The sequence below is a fragment of the Hylobates moloch genome, unplaced genomic scaffold (genome assembly GCF_009828535.3).
Source record: "Hylobates moloch isolate HMO894 unplaced genomic scaffold, HMol_V3 SCAFFOLD_19, whole genome shotgun sequence".
Classification (NCBI taxonomy): Eukaryota; Metazoa; Chordata; class Mammalia; order Primates; family Hylobatidae; genus Hylobates; species Hylobates moloch.
In genome coordinates this window covers 13982749-14005510 of record NW_026652294.1, presented here as the reverse complement: position 1 = coordinate 14005510, position 22762 = coordinate 13982749, and the positions used below count along the sequence as shown (strand labels likewise).

The window sequence follows — 22762 nt, the reverse complement described above, 5'->3', positions numbered from 1 at the left end:
CCAGGTGCCACAGTCAGTATGAGACGCTCCAGGATCAGGCTAGAGAACCACCCAAACCAGGTCTGGGGAGCTATCTGTGGGAAAGGTCAGGGCCTGTTTTTCTCCTAGAGCTGGCAGCTGCTGGCTGTTCAAGGGACCTACCTCCTTGTCCCTTCCCAGTCACAGGTCCAAGGGGCAAACAGCAAATTCCCATGGAGGAGAATCACTGCACTCCAAGTGGACATGGCCGGTGGGTAAGTGTAACTTTTTCTGCTGCTGTTCAGTGGTACTGAGAGACAGGAAAGCCCCACTGCTCCCGGCCCACCCTTTGTGATGGGGTTATCAATGACAGCTAATAAAGCCACCTCACTTCTTCCTCATGCCAGCCCTTGACCCACAAACACTGGAGGAGACCTGCCTCAGGTCCCATCCCCCACCACAACTGGGCTTTAGCTGAAAGTTGTGGGTGTCTGAACTTTAGGAATAAGTCTTCGGGGACATTCGTTTGGCCAAGAATTCATTCCCTCATCTGCCTAAGAGCAGCTGCCCTAGGTGATATACAAAGGTCATTCCCTCATCTACCCAAGAGCAGCTGCCCTAGGTGATAGGCAAAAGCCACATGAAAGCCACATCCCACAGCTCTTGGGCATCATTTATTTTTTGCATAGGCATAAATTAGGATCTGGAGATAAAAAACTTAAGAACCAATAGTGCAGCATTTGTGACAGGAGAGCGCAAAACAAAGCCTGGCTACCTCGGGATGGAGCAGGGGCGGCCTCACCACCACTGCATCCAGCCTCATGCTCCAGAGCGGATTTGAGGCTCAGCCCTGCAGTGAAGGCCTGCCTGCCTTCTTGCCCCTTCCCCGCAGCCGGACCACCAGACACAGCCGGAACCAGTGCCCCAGGCCCCTCTCCATGGCCAGGAACAAGAGACTGAGTATCACCCAGTGCCCCACAGAACGGGGCTAGGAATCAAGCCCTTAGCTTTTCAGTTAGAAAAACAGACCTTGAAAAATATATACATAATACAGTGGGGCCTGCTGGCTCTAAAAGTCCCCTCCTCCCCCTTCCCTATCCAGGGTAACTTCTGCCAGCCTCTTCCCCCAGCCCCCACCAACTGCCCCACAGAGAACCAACCAGAAGGGCGACTACCTGAACAAGAGCTGCAAGAGCCCAAGGGGGCAGCCTGAGTAGAGGGCCCCTACATCAGGGCCTGGTTAGATGTGGGGGCCGGTGCAGACAGACCTCCCACCCCGATACCCTGAACGTCCCCACAAGAGCCCAGGAGTTCATGCTCCCCACTCTTCTTGCTATAACCCCAGATGCTAATGGCCCCAAAGACAGGTCTAGGTCTCCGTACCCCGGGAGAATGTGGAAAGCAAGCTCAGGGGCACTGGTAGGCCCTAGCAGGAATGGGGAGCAGGGTGGGCCCCAACCTAGCATCAGGAGAGAGAAAAGCAACTACCGTCCCCAGCAGAGAGGAAGCCTACAGGGTTGGCCCTGGGCCCCTTAGAAGATCACAGGAGCCAGTCCCCTTTAGGGCACAAGAAGCCCCATGGCCCACTGCTACCCTCCCCGGGACAAATACACGCTTTTGTCGAAGCCCCTCAGGGACTCTGTGGTTCAGGCTTCCCTAGGTGGAGGTCACTAACCTTGTAGAGAGCTGGGCAGCTCTCCATCAGGTGCTTCCTGCTTGGGGAAAGTCCCATCCTGCTCTGGAGCTAAGCACCCTCTTCCCAGAGGGCCTTGCTTCCCTGCCCAGGGGCAGAGGCAGCTCACCTAGCCCAGGCCCTAGCTCGCCCCTCCCACAGCCCTGGCACCTGCTTCATCCATAGGCCTCCCTTCAGCAGCTCCCAGGCACCAGCCCCTGACCCAGCAACACCAGTCAGGTCTTACCTCTCCCAACTTCCCAGTCCCCCATGATATGCTACATATATACACACTCCCAGGATGGGAAGCAGATGCCACAGGCATGGAGGGAAGGAAGAAGGGAGCTGCTGGAGCCTGCTAACTGCCTCGAGCCACCTGCTGCTCAGGAGACCCTGCCTGTCCTTCTCATCTGCATGGGGCCACAGGCTCCTCTCTTGTGCTCCTAGAAGTCAGAGCGCCGAGCAAGCGTGTGGGGGAAGCGGCGGGGTGCTGTTCACCCACTCCCAGATGGCTGGCAGCAGGCACCAGAAAGCAGGGCTAGTGGGCGGGCTCCCCATGCACTCTGAAGCGGTAGATGCAGGTGTACTCGGGGTGGCCCCAGTTAGTCAGGATCCGCAGCTCCACCACCTGGTACGTGGCCATCGTAGGGGCCTGGGTAGAGAAGAAAGGGATTAAGAGCATCAGAGACCTGTGAGGCCTCACTGACAGAGAAGGTGGGAAGGGGAGACAGCCTCGCCTAGGGCCAGATGGCTCCCCTGCTCCTTCCCTGGGGCTCCGAAGAGAACCGGGCTTCAAAAGCTCCTATCTTTAGTCTCCTGAGCAGTGTTTCCAACCAGTGGGTTAAGGGGCCACCTGTAGCACACTTCATCTGAAACCGGAATGAATTCATCCACAATCACTTTTTTATTGTGATCAACAGATAGAACCACCTTCATAGAGGGCTTCGTAGATGCTGATGTATGGCACACTTGATTCTTTTTCTCAAGTGCCCATCAGGCCTCTGTCTAGCCACAATGTTGGGAATGGTGTTAGCAGCATATCTTACCTGGGCAGATGCCACAGGCCTAGCACACTCCTGGCTTGTCCCTTCTCTCTGGCACATCATTCTGTCTTCTACCCTCTTTTTTTTTTTTTTTTTTTTTTTTTTGAGACAGGGTCTTGCTCTGTCACCCAGGCTGGAGTGCAGTGGTGTGATCACAGTTCACTGCCTCAGCCTTCTGGGCTCAAGGGATCCTCCCACCTTAGCCTCCCCAGTAGCTGGGACCACAGGTGCATGTCACCACACCCGGCTAAATTTTTTAACATTTTTTGTAGAGACGGGATCTCGCTGTGTTCACCAGGCTGGTCTTGAACTCCTGGGCTCAAGCAATCCCCCCGCCTTGGCCTCGCAAAGTGCTGGAATTACAGACATGAGCCACCTCGTCTGGCCTCTATACTTTCCTAAAGAGAAATCCCGGCCGGGCGGGGTGGCTCACGCCTGTAATCCCAGCACTTTGGGAGGCCGAGGTGGGCGGATCACGAGGTCAGGGGATCGAGACCATCCTGGCTAACACGGTGAAACCCTGTCTCTATTAAAAATACAAAAAATTAGCCGGGCGAGGTGGCAGGCGCCTGTAGTCCCAGCTACGCAGGAGGCTGAGGCAGGAGAATGGCGTGAACCCGGGGGGCGGAGCCTGCAATGAGCCGAGGTGGCGCCACTGCACTCCAGCCTGGGTGGAAGAGCGAGACTCCTTCTCAAAGAAAAAAAAAAAAAAAGAGAAATCCCAACCTCTCTCGCGGGCTCGTTACCTCCTCAGAGCTGACGACAACTCAGTTCTTTCTGGCCCCCCCGACAGCTCCACTAGACTGTCCCATAGGTGCCTCAGACTCAGCCAGACCTGCTCCCTGCTCCACATCCGCCCCCCTCGCAGTGGCTTCTTCCTCCCACCCCATCCAACCAGACATTCACGACCCTCCCTGCTACGTCTTTGTCCTCACTCCCAACGCCCCACTCCCCCACCTATCCTGTTCTGGCTGCTTTCCCGCAACCACTTCCTGACGGGTCTCCCAGGCCCAGGCTCGCCCTCTTCGAGTTATATAGTGATGTTAGTCAAATGGACATAGCTTTGTCACCTGAAGCACAGCACTGCCTTCCCCAGGCCCCTGAGGGCTTATTTCCTGCCTCTCTGTGGCCTCCTCTTCCTGCCACTGTCCCTTGTCCACCTCCCACTATCCCCGCCAACCCAATTCCTCACTCCAGGACTCCCCCGGTGTGGGGCTTAGGCCAATGGTTTGTTCAAATGCAGGCTCCTGGGTCCTGTCAGCCCTAAGGAACCAGACTCTCCTGGGGTGGAGACTGGGAATCTGCATTTCTAACTGACTTAGGAGATTGGATGCCCACTGAAGTTTAAGCCGCATGCACTGCCTGAGGCTCCAGCTGGCCATGATAGAATGCCCGTGCCCTGGCATGTGCTGGCGGCGGCTCCTTGAACGTCTCTGCCGGCCTTCCTTTCCTGGCCACCCAACCCCTCTTGTGTAAAGCCCGCCTCCTGGTGTCCTTTTCCAGGAAGCTTCCCTCATGCTGCCCTTCTGGAAGGTGCTTCCCCTGTGCTGACATCTGCAGGATGCGTGTTACACCCCATTTGGATGTCACATCTTGAGCTGTGGGAAAGGAGAGCAGGGCTTCCCTCTCTGAACCCCATGCCTGGCAGGGTAAGTGCCCAGGGAGCACCTGCTGCCTGGATGGGGAGTCTGTGCCGCTTCTGCTAGCACAGCAGCATCCCGTACCTGAAAGTGAAACGTCTGAATAGGCTCGCCGTCTTGATCATAAGTGAACTTGCCAAGGAGCGTCCCCTCCTGCTGCAGGTCTTCGTCAAACCCCTGCAAAGAGAGCGGAGGGAAGTGGGCGGCGGAGGGGGCTGGAGCAGGGAGAACACCCATCCCCACTCCAATCCCTGCTCCTCCCACCCAGCAGATCAGGCACCAGTGTGGCCTATGACAAGTCACTTCACTCTCTTGTGCCACAGTTTCTGCCTCCAAAGCGTGAGGTAACAGGGACTGAAGTGCTGTCTCTCACCCTGGCTCCTCCTCTTCCAAATCCACTCCCCTCCCTTCCAGTCCAAGGGCGACCCTGACTTGATCCTCAGTAGAGAGGCCCACAGGATCCTCCTGCAGCCCCTCCGGCCCCACCACGGGACAGATACTCACAAAGATGGCGAAGTCCTTGGGAGCACTGGAGATAGTGCTGTTGGGTGACAAGGCCTTGGGCACATGCTCTAAGGTAACGGCCGTGGGGCGGATGCGGGCAGAGAGGCGGACCACGGCGAAGCCCTGTGGCCCCTGGAAGGCCCAGCAGTTGCCTGGGTGCACATCTGGCTGGAGGAGCAGAAAGTCATGTCAGGACAGGGCCCTGAGTCCAGCTCTTGCTGACCCCAGCTCTTGCTGACCCCAGCTCTTGCTGACCCCAGATGGGACCAGCCCCCAGTGTGCTCAGAGCCCCCGCTGCTGTGCTTGCCAGGTGCCCACCTGGAGGATGACTCGGGGTGACTGGGAGTGGTACCACAGGGGGATGCCGAAGAGGCTGAGGAGGGCCGTCTTGGTCTCGTAGGTCTCGGAACATCGGGTGCTGATGACGCTGGCCCCTGAGACAGGAGAGGAAGGCAGAGTGGGCTCCCGCATGGGAGGAGGGCCCAGCTCAGGCCATTGGCTGTCTCCTCGCTGAAGGCGGATGGCAGATGCCCCAGGCCTAGCCTTTAACCCTAACCCAGACGCTCAGAGCAGCTTTAAAGATCAGCCTCTCCCTGGCCCAGGATGGTGCTCGGTACGTCCTGACTTCCCTGAATTGCCACTTGCCTTTGTGATGGGTTCCAGGTTGGGTGATTTCTGCTGATCCTGAGCTTTGCTTGTTTTGCCCCACCACCAACCTGGTAGATGCCAGGAGACCGGCCATTGCGGGGTCCAGGACAAGGCAAAGCGAGGAAAGCAGGGCACGTACCTCCTGACTCCAGGGCGTAGTCCGCCAGCCCGATGCGGTCCTCACTGTAGCGCTGCAGGGCCTGCTTCACGATGTGGTGCACCTGCTGCAATGCAGGCACCAGGAGACGGTTGCAGCAGGGAGCAGACATGTCCCCCGTCACCTCGTGGCCGTGGGCCAAGGACCCATGGGCTGACCCCTTCTAGGCTTGCACTGTGCTGGTGCCCAGGCAGATGTGGGCACACTGCCACCCACCCATGCCGGCCCCACAGCATGCAAAGCCTCCTGCTTGGCACTTCCATCCTGGAACCTGCCAGGGAGCTGGCAGTGTGGGACTGTCCAGGGCTCCCAGGGAGGAGAGCTGTGGGTGGGTGTGTGGAGAGGGGCATGTGGGCCTCACCTCCTCTGTCACTCCAATCACACCTTCTTTCTGCAGCGTCAGGCCCAGGGAGGCCACGGCTTCCCTGGCCGACTTGCCCTGCATCTCTGCCACATGGGTGAGGATCTTGCTCTCCAGTTCTCGCAGCTGAGCTTGCATCTCCTCTCTCTGAAGGAGCCCCACGCGGCCCCCTCCGCCTCGGGCAAGGAACTGACTGATCCAGGCCGGGAACTGAGATTCCACCTATAGGAACCCAAAAGGGTGTCACCCTGGGGGGCTTGCAGGGACAGCAGGAGCTACTATGACAGGGCCAGTGCTTAGCTGGATAGCAGGGATAGGGTAGGAGGGAGGCCACTGGAGGAAAGAGTTATGAACACTCCATGGGCACTGACAGAAAAACAGGAAGAACACCTGTCAATGAGAGCCCATATGTGCCAAGGCCAGCGCCACAGTCTCTTGGGCATAACAGAGGCTGCAGGGGCGAGGGATGCCTGCTTTGCAGGCCCCAGGACACATGATCTCAAAGGAGGAGGAGAGGGACCAGCAGGGCCCTGGCGGTTCCCACTCACGTCGTCCCGCACGGCCTGGATCTGCTGGGGCAGCAGGTCCACTTCATCTGCCACCGAGCTCTGCTTCAGTGCCAGAGCCGCCAGCTCCTGCTGCAGGCCGGCCAGCTGATCCTCCAGCCGCCTCAGCTCCTTCACAGAGCTCTCCCGGAAGGACTCCTGGGTCATGCTGGTCCCAGAGAGAGAAGAGTAAGCCTCGGATCTCTTTGGTGGGAGGTAAGCCCACACCGAAGAAGAAAGAGGACCCCCTAGTGGGCTCCTGTCATGAGAGCGGGTGTCCAGCATTCATCGTGAACATGAGAAGGGGCAAGGCCTCTCCTGGGGGTTCTGGCTGCAGAACACAGTGCAGGTGCCCAGGAACTGGCCTGCCTGTCCCAAGGAGCTAATTCTGAGCCTGCTTCCTTTCTAAGCCCAGAGTCCAGAATGTACTCTGCCTCAGCCTCTCACATCCTCCACAAGCATGGACATCTGGGCCATGAGAAGGCAGTTACATGAGCCTGTAAGAAAGGACGCTGTGTCTATAAATGAATCCTGGTCCTCTCACAGGGCCTGCCCCCTGCCCTCAGGACCCCCCTGCTAACCTCCATGGCACCTCAAAGACAGGCCCTGGGCAGGGGTCCTGAGCTGGGTTTCAACCCCTCCCCCGACCCTCTGCTTGGCAAGATGATCAGAACTCTCTGCTCTGCGGCTCTGCTCCCCAGTCCTGCCTGGAGAGTGGTTGGGGCTGGGGAGGAACAGGCCGAGGCCAGCTGGTGGTGCCCAGTACCTTTGCCACTCTGACTTCAGCTGCTGGATGCGAGCCTCGGACTCCTGTGTAGGAAGAAGGGACAAATACAAGAAATACCCAGCTCAGAAATTGGTGTTCCAGAGTAGGATCTACTGTCTGTTAGCGTCTTTGCTTAACCACACCCCTGCCCAAGGTCTCTTGACCTCTGCAGCAAAAATCAAACTGGCTTCCTGATCAAAGCCCTCATGAGTCTCGTCCATGTCTGACACACTGAGGTATCCGTTCACCCACACTCAGCACGTGCACACCAGCATGACAGGCCGCTGTGCCCTGGCACACCCCAGGGAGCCCCTGCACAGCTCTCCAACTAAGGGGTTGGGGGTTAAACAGAGAAGTCAGAGGAGGGCACGCCCCTCCCCACGCAACACCCAAACAGTCCCTTTGGAAGGGCCGAAGGGTCCGAGGTGAACATGTTGGATGGGGTCAGGACCCGGTCACAGGCCCTCAGTGCCCAAGCCCGCTGACCTGGGAGGCCTGGACGATCTTCTTGAAGAGGTCTTCTGAGTCTTGCTGATGCTCTGCTCTCAGGGTAGACAGTTCTTCCTGTCAGACAGGAGTGAGAGGACAGGTCTGACAAGAGTCATGCTTATAGGCACCCTTATGACTAGGAAGTGGTGGAACTGGAATTCAAACAAGGTCTGTTTGCTTCCAAAGCCCTGGCTCCCAGCCTTCAGGCTACATTGCTTCTCTGAACCACGCAAGACTCCCTCTTCAGCTCCACTGCACGTGTCAGGCACCATGCTGGGGCTTTCTACTTGCACAGCTCACTATGGGGGTGGGGGAGACACGATGGCCTCCATCAAAGAGGAGGAAACAGGCTTAGAGAAGGTGAGGAGGCCTGGCATGGTGGCTTACGCCTGTAATCCCAGGACTTTGGGAGGCCAAGGCGGGCAGATCACTAGAGGTCAGGAGTTCGAGATCAGCCTGGCCAACTTGGTAAAACCCTGTCTCTACTAAATATACAAAAAAATTAGCTGGATGTGGTGGTGCACGCCTATAATCCAGCTACTCGGGAGGCTGAGGCAAGAGAATCGCTTGAACCTGGGAGGCACAGGTTGTAGTGAGTTGAGATCACGCCACTGCACTCCAGCCTGGGTGACAGAGTGAGATCTTGTCTCAAAAAAAAAAAAAAGAAAAAAGAAAAAGAAAAAGAGAACGGGAGTAACTGCCAAAAGGCAGAGCTGTCTGATCCCAAATGACACTTGTTCTCTCTCCTGCTGGGCACCTTCATGCTTTCCTATGGGTGTCACCCACCTCCCACCCTGAGGTATTCTGCCTCCTACCTGGATGCGAGCAGCAGTTTCCCTGCGGAAATCCTCCTTCAGGGCAGCTTCACGGCGGCTCACCAGCCCCTCCAGCAGTGCCAGGGTGTCCTCGTGGGTCAGGCCACCACCGCCTCCCTGGCCAGGAGCCCCTTGCCGCAGCTCCAGACGTTCCAGCCGCATGGCCTCCTTCTGCCAGTTGGAGGAAAATTCAGCAGCAAGAGCTTCCAGACGCCGCTCCAGAGAGTGTACCCGGGACATAACGCGCTGCTCAGCCTGGCAGGGCGGAGAGAGAGCCACGGAGTGAGGGACCCTTGGATGACAGTGCTTCCCAAAGACCACCCCGACACAGCCAACACAGGAAGGGAAAAGATTCCAGAGACGTTCCAGCATAAGGCCACGCAGGGCCAGCTGGAGCTCGTGGGCAGGGGCTGCCGACCTCTGAGCTGGGTGTGCTGGGAGCCGGGGATCACTGGGTGCCGGCCACAGAGGAGGGTCCCTGAGGACACAGTACAGAAGTCTGATCCCAGAGGAGGAAGGAAGGTGGGCTGGGGAGAAGGTCTGAGTGCAGGGACGGTCCAAGGGGAGGACTGACAGTGGCAGGATGGCTGCAGGGGGCCGTGGACCCTGCTGGCCTGAAGCTCACTCCTTCCCCGCCTCCTACAGGGGCAGGGGAGCCAGGGCTGCGAGTTCTGTCTGTGGACTCTCAGTGGCTTTCACTCCTTCCCTAGGTAATTATGGCTAAGAGACAGAATAATTTGAAAATATGTTCTTTTTCCTCTTTAGCTGGATGTCCCACAGAGAAAATGGAATAAATGTCATTTGGACTGAGGGTGGCATTTGATAGTGTGTCATGAATTTGAGAATGTTGTTGGCTTAACAACAAAATCATTGCCAAGAGAAGTGATAAAAACTGTCAAATAAAGGGCAGGGAGCTACTGAGCAGCAGAGGTTCTGAGTTTTAGAAATCCTGGTTTTTAAATAGGCGCTACATTTGCATGACTCAAAAAGCACACAAATGGGCGGGACGTGGTGGCTCATGCCTGTAATCCCAGCACTTTGGGAGGCTGACGCAGGTGGATTATCTGAGGTCAGAAGTTCGAGACCAGCCTGGCCAGTATGGTGAAACCCTGTGTCTACTAAATATACAAAAATTAGCTGGGGATGGTGGCAGGCTCCGGTAATCCCAGCTACTTAGGAGGCTGAGGCAGGAGAATCGCTTGAACCTGGGAGGCGGAGGTTGCAGTGAGCTGAGATCGTGCCATTGCACTTTAGTCTGGGCAACAAGAGCAAGACTCCGTCTCAAAAAAAAAAAAAAAAAAAGCCCACAAAAACCAGCAAAAAATCCTCTGCCCCAGTTGCCTCACCAACAGCCTCTCCCAGACCAGGAAGCTGTTTTTATTTTAACTTCATGCAAATGTTGCTAATACAAGATATATTCATATTTTTTTACTTACCCTTTTTTACAAAAAAGATGGTTCTGAAATTGAACTGTATTTAATGTCTTTAATGGTGAAAAAAGGAAAAGTCATAGATGTCATTATTTTGTAAAATAATAAGATCATGGTGTGGTACTCACTTTGGCAGCACATATAATAAAATTGGAAAGATCATGGTCTGGAAAGTTATACAAAAATAGATGGTTAAACATGTGATACCGGCTGGGTGTGGTGGCTCACGCCTGTAATCCCAGCACTTTGGGAGGCCAAGGTGGGCGGGTCATGGGGTCAGGAGATAGAGACCATCCTGGCCAACATGGTGAAACCCTGTCTCTACTAAAAATACAAAAATTAGCTGGCGTGGTGGTGCGCGCCTGTAGTCCCAGCTACTCGGGACGCCGAGGCAGGAGAATCGCTTGAACCCGGGAGGCGTAGGCTGCAGTGAGCTGAGATCGTGCCACTGCACTCCAGCCTGGGTGACACAGCAAGACTGTCTCAAAAAAAAAAAAAAAAAAAAAAAGTGATACTATGCCAGGTGCAGTGACTCATGCCTGTAATCCCAGCCCTTTGGAAGGCTGAGGCAGGAGGATTGCTTGAAGCCAGGAGTTCAAGACCAGCCTGGGCAACATAGTGAGACCCTGTCTCTACAAAAATTTTTTTTAAAAATTAGACATAGTGGTGTACACCTGTAGTCCCAGCTACTTGGCAGGCTGATGCAGGAGGATCGCTTGAGCCCAGGAGTTCAAGGTTACAATGAGTTATGATTACACTACTGCACTGCAGCCTGGACAACAGAATGAGACCCTGTCTCAAAAAATTTTTAAATGAATAATAAAAATGTGATACAAAGTTAAATTCAGTGAGGTGCAAGTGCAGGTCAAATAACTATAATTAGAAAATGAAGAGTTTTATTAAAAATAAAGACAGGGTCTCACTGTATTGCCTAGGCTAGTCTCAAACTCCTGGCCTTAAGTGATCCTCCCACCTTGGCCTCCCAAAGTGCTGAGATTACAGATGTGAGCCGTCAGGCTTGGCTTAGAGGTTTAAATTGTCAGTATCAGTACCTGTGTTCACATCGCTTTCTGGTTACGCTGATTGCAGGCTCCTTGAGGGCACAGCCTGGGCCTGATTCATTTTTAGACTCTGGCAGATTATAAAAATGGCCACCATCCCTCACTCCTCCCTGCAGCCGCACCTCTGCCATGTGACCTTGTGGGTTCTCTTGCTGAGAGGTGAACTCTAGTTCCCTCTCCTTGAATCTGGATTTGGCTCTGAGATTTGCTGTAGCCAACAGAATGTGGCGGGAGTGACGGTGTGCTGGTTCTGGATCAAGGCCTCAAAGGTCTGGTTGCCTTGGTTTGCTCTTGAAACCCTGCCTGGGTGCGATGAGAAACAGCTGGGGCTAGCCTGCCGGGTGAGCAAAGTGCACATGGAGTACAGCTGTCCTAGGCAAGGGCTTCGACCAGCTGGCCCCCAGCTGACACCCCCCCAGCCAACTGTAGACAGACAGATCCACACCGGCAAGTACGAGCCCAGCCAAGGTTGCTTCTCTTTTCTCAGACCAGAAAGACCACCCAGACAACCCACAGACTCATGACCTAATCAAATATTGTAGTTTTAAGCCACTGATTTTAGGGGTGGATTATCTGTGGTAAGAGGTAACTGACTAGGATATTATCTTAGTCATAGAAGGTGCTCAGTAAATATTTGTGAAACAGTATTAAAAAGGAACAAAGTAGACAAGATAATTTGTTGGATTCCTTTTCTTTCTGTTTTCTGTGCCTTGTAAGATGGCAACTAACAGTATGCCTCAGCTTTGTGTGTACGGTGTGAGGCAGGCTGAGGGCGCACCCACCACTTTCACTGTCACCTAATTATTGCTAAGCTCTTGGGAGCTACCACCGTCAGAGACTCACCTGGAAATGTGGCGATGAGTCTCTGGATTCCCAGCCCTCATCCTGCCTCCTGCTGTCCTTCGCTGCCCACCAGGAAACCAAAGCAGGGTGGAATGTCTGCAGCCCATAGGGGTAGAAATACCAAGCACCTGTGCACAGGGGAGAGGGTGTTACCCCGGCTAGGCCTCCAGCAAGAGGCTCGCGCCAGGGAGGATGGCTGCCTGATCCCTGCCAGTGCTTGTGGCCTGTCCCACTAGTGGAGCTATGCCCTTCCAGAGGCATCAGAGGGGATGCAGATGCCCCCATTCTCTGAGGTGGCAACTTCCACCCAACAACCTCAGAGCATAGTCATTCTCACACCCCCACGGGAATCCTTCATCTTTCTTAAATGGCAAAACTTGGAGAAAACATTTTGAATGAGTTAGGGATGATCCAGGGTACAGCCCAGAGGACCTGATGGTGGTTCTCAGCCCTGTCTGGATGTCAGAATCACCTGGGGAGCTTTTAGTACAACCAGGTCCGGCTCTGCCCTCCGGAGAGAAAGCTAATTGGCCTGGGGTGGGGCCCCCGCGTAGGTGGGTTTGTAAAGCTCCCTGGTGACTGTCATGGGCGGCCATGGCTGAGAGTCACTGCAACAGAAAGCACCACCCTCTCTAAGAGAGGCTGCTCGTGGCCCAGACCCGAGCACCAAGCTGCAGCCACACAGAGACATGTTCATTCTGTTTTCAGGGCCATCTGTTTGATACCTGTTTACTCCTGAGCTCTGGGGCAGGTGGTGGGGGAGTGGGGGAGGGAGGCCTTTCTGTCCTGATAAAGCTCCATTCGCTACTCAAGCACCCGTGGTTGGCAGGTGCAAAAGGAAGCTCATGCCCATGGGGCTTGAAGTCCAGCATGGACATGGCCTTCATGCACACACTCCCTGAGCAGGTCACTGAGCCCCCTCCACGCGCATCTCCATGTGATGGGTTCACAGCACTGACTACAGCAACCCCACAAGGCCACGGTGAAGCTCAAATTGAACTGAGATAATGCATGGGAAAGTGCTCTCTGGGTACATTGCTATGCAATTATAAAGAATCACTGACTGGGCTGGGCGCGGTGGCTCACGCCTTTAATCCCAGCACTTTGGGAGGCTGAGGCGGGCGGATCACAAGGTCAGGAGATTGAGACCATCCTGGCTAACATGGTGAAACCCCATCTCTACTAAAGATACAAAAAGAAATTAGCCGGGCGTGGTGGCGGCCGCCTGTAGTCCCAGCTACTCGGGAGGCTGAGGCAGGAGAATGGCATGAACCTGGGAGGTGGAGCTTGCAGTGAGTCAAGATCGCACCACTGCACTCCAGCCTGGGCGACAGAGCGAGACTCTGTCACAAAAGAAAAAAAAAAAAAAGAATCACTGACTGGGTGTGGTGGCTCACACCTGTAATCCCAGCCCTTTGGGAGGCCAAGGCAGGTGGATCACTTGAGGTCAGGAGTTTGAGACCAGACTGGCCAACATGGCGAAACCCCATCTCTACTAAAAATACAAAAATTAGCTGGGTGTGGTGGCATGCACCTGTAATCCCAGCTACTTGGGAGGCTGAGGCAGGAGAATTGCTTGAACCTGGGAGGCGGAGGTTGCAATGAGCCAAGATTGTGCCACAGCACTTGAGCCTGGGCGACAGAGCAAAACTCCATCTCAAAAAAAAAAAAAAAGAAGAAGAATCATTATATTTTAAGGGTGGTGCTCAGTTTCCACTGGATATGAACCAGCTGTTCTTGTAGCAGCAAACACAAAAACGAAGCTAACTTTTGGAAAAGTTGTTCTACCCTGTTATTAATAAAAGAAATACAAGTTGAATTATATTAAGCTTATAAAATGAACTCTCAAAAAATAGTAAAGCATGGTCTTTAATTAATTGGTACAGTCATTAAAATTGAGCTGAGAGTCACATAGGCAATTCATATGAAACTAGCGAAGCTGTCAAGTGAAAAGCTGAACACAAAATGTCTATATAAATAAGGAAGGGCTGGGTGCAGTGGCTCACACCTGTAATCCCGACACTTTGGGAGGCCGAGGTGGGTGGATCACTTGAGGTCAGGAGTTCGAGACCAGCCTGGCCAACATGGTGAAACCCCGTCTCTACTAAAAATACAAAAATTAGCCGTGTGTGGTGCTGCGTGCCTGTAATCCCAGCTACTCGGTAGGCTGAGGTGGGAGGATCACCTGAGCTCAGAAGGTCAAGGTTGCAGTGAGCTGTGTTCATGCCACTGTACTTCAGCCAGGGTGACAGAGGAAGACTTTGTCTCAAAACAAACAAAAAACCAAGGCAGGCCTGTGCTAGCACCTGGGATGATTCAGGGCAGCTGGAAAGTGACTGGTGTAAAAAGAGGGACTTATGGCTGGGCGCGGTGGCTCATGCCTGTAATCCCAGCACTTTGGGAGGCTGAGGCAGCTGGATCACCTGAGGTCAGGAGTTCGAGACCAGCCTGACAACATGGAGAAACCCCATCTCTAGTAAAAATATAAAATTAGCTGGGCATGTTGGCGCATGCCTGTAATCCCAGCTACTCAGGAGGCTGAGGCAGGAGAATCACTTGAACCTGAGAGGTGGAGGTTGTGGTGAGGCGACATCGCGCCATTGCACTCCAGCCTGGGCAACAAGAGTGAAACTCTGTCTCAAAAAAAAAAAAAACCACAAACAAAAAAGGCACTTATTTCCCTTTGCTGCTTCATTGTTTTTACTTTAAAGACAGCTCAAGATTTAACTTCATCTTGTAAAAATAACTCCCTCATAGCCGATGTCCCTGTTGGAGTGGAGGGAGGATGACTGCTAATGATAAGGGAAGGGCATCCCGCTCTTCACCCAATGTTGCGGCACTAGGGTGTGCTCCTGCCTAGGGCAGCACAAAAGAGGCTCAGGAGAGGTGGGGAGGGCCGTGCAGAGATGATCCAGGGTCCAGGGCTCAGGCCCTGCCCAGTCATGGGCTCACCCCACCCAGTCTTGCCCCTTCCCTGCCTGCCAAAGGTCACCACCCTCTAGTGAACACATCTCTGTGCCTCCCTCTGCTCTCCCCATGCAGGCTCACCATACGTCAGGCACGTCAGCAAGAGCAGTGGCAGCAGGAACCAGAGGAACGTCTTCAGGGACGAGAAGCGCCTGGACCACGCGGGAGGGCAGGACAGGGGAGGCGGAGGTGTGAGGGGAGCTCCAGGCCTCCACGTTCCACCCAGGGAGTACCCTGAGATGTTTTCCTGGGTGCTGAACTAGAGCTAAGGAGGATAGCTTTGAGCTTCTCACTGTGCCAGGGCCAGCCTGGACATGTCAGAGCCTTTCCTGCTGGGCAGGTCTTAGAGTGATGGGACAATTTTGACGGAATTTTACTGATGTTATTAAAAATAGTGTGGTCTTTGAAAAACTCGAAAATTTTTATATGGACAGGTCCTCTAAGTATGCAAATATAGAAAAAAAAGTAACTCCTTAAATAATAACAAGGAACCTGTTTTGGTGACACAAACCCATCCTTGCCCCTTGTTTCAGTGTGGCCAGCTGTCCCCTCTGCCTGGACCTGGATTACGGCCAGAGGGATCCTGTTCTTCTCCCTAAGGAGCACATTCTCAAATCCTGGTTCTGCTGGTTTAGGGACTTGGGGAACAAACCCATAGCATCCTCAGGCAGAGCCTCTTTGTGGCTCTGACCATGAGTGGGGAACTCAGGGGGTTAGATTGTCCCAGGCCCAAGAAGGAAGATGGACTTTCTGGGAAACCCCGCTTCTTGCCTGGAGTCAGTGGGCCTACCCTGCAGGAGGAAAGCCATCATGTGTCTGAGAGCCAGGCACGGCTGGACTAGTGTGGCGTTTAGTAGAATGTGTCCAAGAAGAAATAATCTGTGCTCTGAAATCCTGCCTCGAAGGGCTATCGATTCGGGGAGAAAAACCTGACTCTGAGTCCATCCTCTGTCAGGCAGGGGTGGGCTTTGGGGAGGCTACTCCGTGATCACTAATAAAGGCTCCAGGGAAACTGGGGAAAACCCTCAGAGAATCGACCATTACAAGTTGACACACTTTACCAGTCCCTTCACCCCAGGGCCTTGCGATTTATTGGCAAGGGTGGAGTCTCGCTCACCTGGTTAAAACGAAGACGTCAAGGAGGGAGGCAGCTGTGGTCAGGCGGTACCAGGTGGTGCCAGCCCACCAGTAGAGAAGTCTGAAGAGCCGGCCTGGAAGAATGACCATCAAGCTGAAGGCTCCACATGGTGGCTGGGGGCACTGCTCCTTTGTCCCGTCTGCCGTCCTCCATGCCCCTACCCCACCCCCACCTGCCAGTATGCCTCTGTCCCGCCCTACTGGGACCCAGCTCCTTGGATCCCACCTGCCCACACCCTCTGTCCTGCTCTGCAGCTGCTCCTTCCCCTCCACGCAAGGGGGCCCCCACAGCTCTGGGCTCCCGTGATTATTCTAGAATGACCTTTCCCCAACGGTCCTACGGTCTCTCTGCATGGACAGGACGCCCAACTGCAGAGAGATGGGTAAGAAAGCAACACCACCAAGAATGGAAGTAACTGGGCACGGGTTGCAGCCCACCTGGCGAAGTGGCCACCATCCAGAGTAAGGAGCCCGCCCGGGAGACGGCGCTTCGGAGCCGCGAGCTGGAACTCTGCTGGTCTGCATCCGAGTAGCCTGCGGGGAACGAGGACACTGGCTCAGTCTCTGTCACTTTTGAGCCTCTTCCTTCACTGTCCTCTGACATCACCACAGCCCCACGCAGGCCCGGCGTGCAGTAAGGAATGAAATGGGAGCTCTTTGGCATTCTGTTTCCTCTGATAGCTTCCTGTTTGCATCCCTCTCCTCGCCAGCCACCCCTCAAGCTGCTGTTCAGAACTAGGTGACGGGGTCTGACATGCACACCACTCAGAATGACTGAGCACCCACCATGTGTGGAGCCCCACAGGAAAGTGCTGGAATGGGCCTGAATGCAAGGGTGTTGGCCTTAGGTTGCCACAGACTTGTAGGGTGGGGAGGACAGACAAGTGAAGGGCAGTCACAGCCCAGGCGCCAGGGGCCACCGCAGGCCAGGCTGGGGCACACGCAGGGCCGGGCATGGGAGAGGTGGTGTGACTGCCACACGCTGCCCTCTCTCCAGCTCCCTGGGGCTCCCCGTCCAGCCTTCCTGAGGCCTCCCAGCAGCCTCGGATCTGCTCAGGAGGGAGGAAGCATCGCCTACCCACGTAGTCGTCCTCAGAGGAGTAGCCCGAGGAAGAGCCCAGGAAGTCCTCGGCGGCCTTGCGCCCCACGAGCCCGCTGGCCCTGCTGCTCTCTGAGCCGCCCGTGCCTCTCCTCCTCCGCACCCGCAGGTCCTCGCCTGTGCAGGGAAGAACCAGGGGCTCTTCTGGGCCTCCAAGAGCTTCTGAAAAGTGGGGTCTGGGAGAGAGGTGCTCTGAGGAGGTAATCCCGGGGACTGCAGGGGACACTGCGAGGAGTATCTCGCGGGAGGTGGAGGAAGCAAAGCCCTGGGAGGGAGGGTTCCACACTCACCCCAGTTGGTGTCACCATGCAGTTCCTCCAGGGAGCTCCTGGGTGGGAACCCAGTGCCGATGTAGGACTCGCGGACCAGCGACTCACTGTAGTAGGAGGTGTGTGCATCAGAGGACGGGCCCAGCTGTGGCGCTGGGGACAGGCGCTTCATGTTGCTGGATTTCCTCTTCAAGGTCCTGTGGGACAACCGTGAGGGCAGAGGCAGGGAGCAGGGAGGTGAGCCCAGCCAGGAGCATGAAGGAAAGCCACAGCCTGCGGCCCTGCCTAGTGCAGGGTGTGGGTTCCCTTGTTGCTAGGCAACTCGCAGCTGCCATTCCCCTGACTCTTCCAATGCTGGCGCTTCCTCTCCTGTTATCTCTGAATCTCACCAGCAGATGGGCAAGATGGGCAGCGGCAGCTAGGGATGGAGCCAGATTCAAACTTTACAACCCACTGAAACCAGACAGACCTGACCTGGCCTCGGAGCTAGCCAAAGCCTCAGGGCCTGTCCTCTGGGCCCCATGTCTGTGAGCGGGGCAGGACAACCAGGCAGCTGCCGCCACAGCCCATTTCCCAGTGGCCTGAGGACTGCGCCTGTCCTCAGCCGTGTCGCTGGCCAGCTGCTGAGGCCGGACAGGTGGTGAGACATGCGGGCGTGGGGCCAGGAAGGTTGGTAAGGCTGACACGCCCGTCCAGAGCAGGGGGGTTCCTGTGAGCCCAGCCTGCAGTTTTGGGGTTTCCGGCCTGGCTTATGCTTGAAGCTACCTCTCTCCACTTCCTGTTTTCTTTCTTTCCTTTTTTTTTTTTTGAGATTGAGATGGAGTTTCACTCTTGTCGCCCAGGCTGGAGTGCAATGCCATGATCTCAGCTCACTGCAACCTCTGCCTCGCAGGTTCAAGTGATTCTCCTGCCTCAGCCTCCTGAGTAGCTGGGATTACAACTGCCCGCCACCATACCTGGCTAGTTTTTGTATTTTTAGTAGAGACGGGGTTTCACTTTGTTGGTCAGGCTCAGGTGATCCATCCCCCTTGGCCTCCCAAAGAGCTGGCATTACAGGCGTGAGCCACTGTGCCCGGCCTACCACTTCCTGTTTTCTAAGCATGAGGGCAGCAGCCCCGGCTCATAGTCAGGGGGAGAAGAATGGGTGCTGTGTGCTCATACACATGGAGCAAGGCAGGACCCCCTTGACCGGACGGGGGCCCACATCCTTCAATCTCTGCCCAAGTTTGCAACAAGAAGGCAGGGGGACGGCTGGACCACAGGGCATGCGGGCAGTAATCAAAAGCATGTGCGGTCGTCAGGGGCTGTGGCATTCCCTTGGGTCCCTACCTGAGAGGACTATCTTTAAACAGGGTGCTCTGGCTCCCGGCCACCGAGCTCCCTCCGCTGCTGCTGCTGCCATCATCGTCACCCTGGGAGTAGCGCGTGAGGCGCTGGCTTCTTCGGGACATGATGAGGTGGGATGTAGACTCTTCCCCTGAAGAGAATCTAAGGAGAGAGAGGAGGAGGAGGACTGGATGTGAGGCCTGGGGCTGTCCCCAGCTCCTCTCTGGAGGAGGTGGGACGGAGGCATCGCCTCACAGCCGAGAACAGACCACCCCCCAGCCCCTGGCATTCAGTCTAAACAGCCCTGATGGGGATCAAGGCAGGGATCTGTGAAGCGCCCCTGCACTGCGCAGCGGCTGGAGTCATGCCCGACCTGGGGCTTACTTCGTGACTCTAGAGCCTCTTCCAGGGCGCTTTCCACAGGCTTCCCAATTCTCAGTTTCCTTGTCTTTATCCTTCATGGTGCTGAGCTCTGCATAAGCCAGAATTGGGTCTTCCTCGACCTCTGACAAGTAGCAGAGACTCTGGTGCTTCTGGTCACTGCCTGCACGCCCGGTGGTCCAGCCGCCCCACCTGCCTTCTCCCTAGAGACTTCTCCCAGTCTCGCTCTAGCTGTGTCCCTTTGCTGACATGTGCTCGTTAGTCGAGGGCCCCAACGAACCTTGATGGAAAACCTTCAAACCTTCCCCATGTAGATCCCACCTATGTTCTTTTTTTTTTTTTGAGATGGAGTCTCGCTCTGCCGCCCAGGCTGAAGTGCAGTGGTGCAATCTTCGCTCACTGCAACCTCTACCTCCCAGGTTCAAGCGATTCTCCTGCCTCAGCCTCCCAAGTAGCTGGGATTACAGGCGTGTGCCACTGTGACTGGCTAATTTTTGTATTTTTAATAGAGATGGGGTTTCGCCATGCTGGCCAGGCTGGTCTCCAACTCCTGACCTCAGGTGATCTGCCCACCTCGGCTTCCCAAAGTGCTGGGATTACAGGCATGAGCCACCACGCTCAGCCAAAAGGATTTTTCTTTTCTTTTCTTTTCTTTTTTTTTTTTTAATAATAGAGACAGGGTTTCACCAAGTTGGCCAGGCTCCCACCTGCGTCCTGATGGCGCTTGCACTCTCTGTCCCCACGGTGCACACTGTGCTGCCACATCTTGGTAAGATGATGATAAAATGGTAAGTGTCTGCTGGGACTGGGCTCCTTGTATACCCCATTTATGATTATTAGATGCAAGGTAGTTATCATTACTCCCATCTACAAGGGAATAACCTGGACACCAAGGCAATGGGCAACTTGCCCACAGTCCCCAGCCTGTAAGTGACAAAGCCAGGGTTTGGGCTCAGCTCTGACAGGCTGTAGGGCCTGGGTCTTTCTACTCAGCCTTAAAGTTTTCCAGTTGTTTCAGGAATGTATTGAAGATTCTAGTTGTGTGTCCTCAACTAGAATCTTTTTTAGCCCCACACATGCACAAAACAAGGCTGTATACAAACTTGTTACACAACAAATATTTGTTAGCAAACTAACAAAATAGGGAGGAGAAGGGCAGCATGAATTACAGTCAGTCCCAGTCACCATGTGGGGCAGAAATCAAGGCTCTGGAACTGGTAATGAGAACAAAGGAAGCCAAAGTGCAAAGATCTGGCAAAAGGTAGCACTCTGTGACATGAGGAAGATTAATGAACCCCTCAGGTCCAGACACCCGAATTCAAAGTCCCCGACTGCCAACATGGGGAGTCTCAACGTTAGTGCCTCTGCTGGCCCATATGACAAAGTCACTTGAGAATTCCTAGCACTTGCTTGTGACTTTTGATCACTTCTAATATTCCTGGTTGATACTTAAATGACCAGTTCTCTGGGTTGTGTGGTGGGTATAGAAGTACGCTTCCCAACCCAGGCTGCAGAAACCCGAAGGTCTGGTTAGTCCAGCTAGAAAGTCCTCCTCTGAAAAACAAACAGCCTCATGTCCTGGCCTTCTTGGCGTCTTCCCAGGTCAGATGCCCATCTGGCATCCCCCTCTACTTTTAGCTGGTGTTGGAAAAGGGACCGATTGGTAGTAGGAAAAGCAGGAAGTTGGCCTGGGTCCTTGTCTCTATTCCTGTCCTTATAAGGTAATCTCCCCTCCCCCCTCCCTGCCCCGCCCGTGCGGTCCCTACCTGAAGGCTCCAGCTGCCCACACAGGGACTCCTCTTAGCCCCTGTCCTGCTGAAGGAGGTGACGCCTTTGCCCAGGGCAGAAACGAGGCAAAATGTTTATACCATACCCAAGCTTCCGCTGGGAGGAACTAAATATTCTGATGGAGGTTGAGGGGGGAGTGCTGAAAACTGTCAGCACCCGCCTCCGCCCTCCCAGAACTCCCAGAGATGCCTCTTAGTCTTTCCTGCGGCATCCTGGCATCACAAAAGAGTTTACCATTGAGTCTGGCTTTCATAAGATGAAAAAGGTCGAGGCTCCATTCTCCAAAACAAGAAGTGAGCCTCTAGGAGCTGAAATCTACTACTGCGAATCGTAATAGACACCACCCCCGCCCCACCTCCTCCCCAACAATCAGGAAACGCTCACCTAAAGCATCCTTCCCCACTTCTCAGCTGGGCGACATCCTTTCTCAATTCCGCCCTTCCCCATCACAAACATCTCCATCCATCTTCAGACTTAACCCAGATCTGGGGCATCTTCCTTGTGACATTTCTACTCCCCGGGCACAGCCAGGCCACATGCCCTTGTGGGACCTGCCAAACGCCCGGTGCTAACTCCCTCTGCCCTCATTCCCACAGGCCAAACCTGCAGAAATTGTCACCAAAGGCGCGCCTTCCTGGCTCTCTAAGTCACACCGCGCCCCCCATTGCTTTGTTTTGTTTTGTTTTAGAACTGAACAAAACGGGCCTTCCTCTGAGGCCCTGAGTTCTGACAGGCAGAGGCTGGGAACTGCCTGTCCCTGGAAACAGCCTGTCTGGCACAAAACCCGTAGGCGCTGCCCGGGGCCGGGTTGGGGCAGCCGGCCTTTGCCCTCCTCCTCCCGGGAGGCTGCCAGGGAAGTCCCGCCCGCAGACACCGCCCTCCCAGCTGACCAGTGGCGCGGCCGGCGGGGCGGAGGCCGGGAGGTGAGTCAGGGCGCCGGCCGCGGACCCGGGTGGGGGCTGGAGCCGGCCCAGCGCGGCCCGGAGAGGAGGAAGCAGGCCTGGCGGCGCGGCCCCGCCCGAGTGGCCCGACGGTGACCCGGGGTCAAGCCGGGCCGCGGCCCCCCAGCCCTCTCCTGAGCTCGCCCGCACTCACCTGCTGCCGCGGCGGCTTCTAGCCCGGCCGGGGGCGTCCGAGGCCCGCCCGCCGCCGGGGCGCGCCCCTTTTCCGCGTGGGGATCCCGCGGGCGGCGCTCCGCGCAGGGCGAGACGGCGGCCAGGCCTGGGGCGCGCGGGCACGCGAAGAGCGGCGGCGCGGGACTAGGCGGGCGGGCGGACAATGCGGCCGCCGGAGGCCCGCGCTGCGCGAGTGGGGCCGGGCGGCGCGCGTGTGGCCGACTCTGTATGTGTGCGCCTGTCAGTCAACGCTGACAGGCCGCAGCCCATTGGCCAGGCCTCGCCGGCCGTCGCCGCCCACCGCCGCCACCCATTGGCCGGTTTGAACACAAAGCCCCGGCTCGCCCCGCCCTCGCGTGGGCCCCGCTGCCCTGCGCGCTCAGCCTAGGAGTCCGCGCGTGGGAGGCGCTGGGCGGGCGGGGACCCCGAGCTGCGGGAGGACGCGACGGGAGCCTGTGCTGGGGCTCGGGCTCAGCAGGGCACTGGGCTCCCGATCTGGCGGCTCAGAACACCTGAGACAGCTCCGAGCGCCCCCACGCGCGCCCGCAGGCTGGTTCACCAGGCCGGCGTCCGAGGGGAAGGTGGGAGCCCTGGGAGCGGCAGCGCGCGGGTGGCCCCTGGTGCGCTCTCGGTGAGGCTGTCGAGGGCTTGCTCAGCCCCCGGCACCAGTGCCATTGTCCTCTTAGCCAGCCATTTCTACACCCATTTTACAGACAAGGAAACAGGTTGCTAATTTGGGGATTCCAGA

At 55.8% G+C, this 22762-nt stretch overlaps 1 protein-coding gene across 5 annotated transcripts; it reads right to left on the bottom strand.

The window, feature by feature from the left end:
• Positions 1-619: 619 nt before the first annotated feature.
• Positions 620-22253, bottom strand: SUN2 (Sad1 and UNC84 domain containing 2). Of its 5 annotated transcripts, none has more exons than XM_032139874.2 (18): positions 21995-22252; positions 18734-18892; positions 17426-17601; positions 17115-17252; positions 16475-16570; positions 16017-16110; positions 14981-15051; positions 11933-12060; positions 8599-8853; positions 7781-7858; positions 7295-7338; positions 6532-6697; positions 5984-6205; positions 5605-5689; positions 5136-5251; positions 4818-4985; positions 4398-4490; positions 620-2282 (listed from the first exon to the last, which is right to left on the bottom strand). In XM_032139874.2, exons 2-18 carry the CDS (start codon positions 18853-18855, stop codon positions 2169-2171), a joined length of 2166 nt encoding a protein of 721 aa, XP_031995765.1. In that variant the 5' UTR covers positions 18856-18892; positions 21995-22252; the 3' UTR covers positions 620-2168. The 5 variants fall into 5 exon arrangements, with proteins under 5 accessions (XP_031995765.1, XP_031995764.1, XP_031995766.2 ...); XM_032139873.2 differs by lacking the exon at positions 21995-22252 and adding an exon at positions 20878-20942; XM_032139875.2 differs by lacking the exons at positions 620-2282; positions 21995-22252 and adding an exon at positions 21284-21665 and having other exon boundaries at positions 3957-4490.
• Positions 22254-22762: the final 509 nt, after the last annotated feature.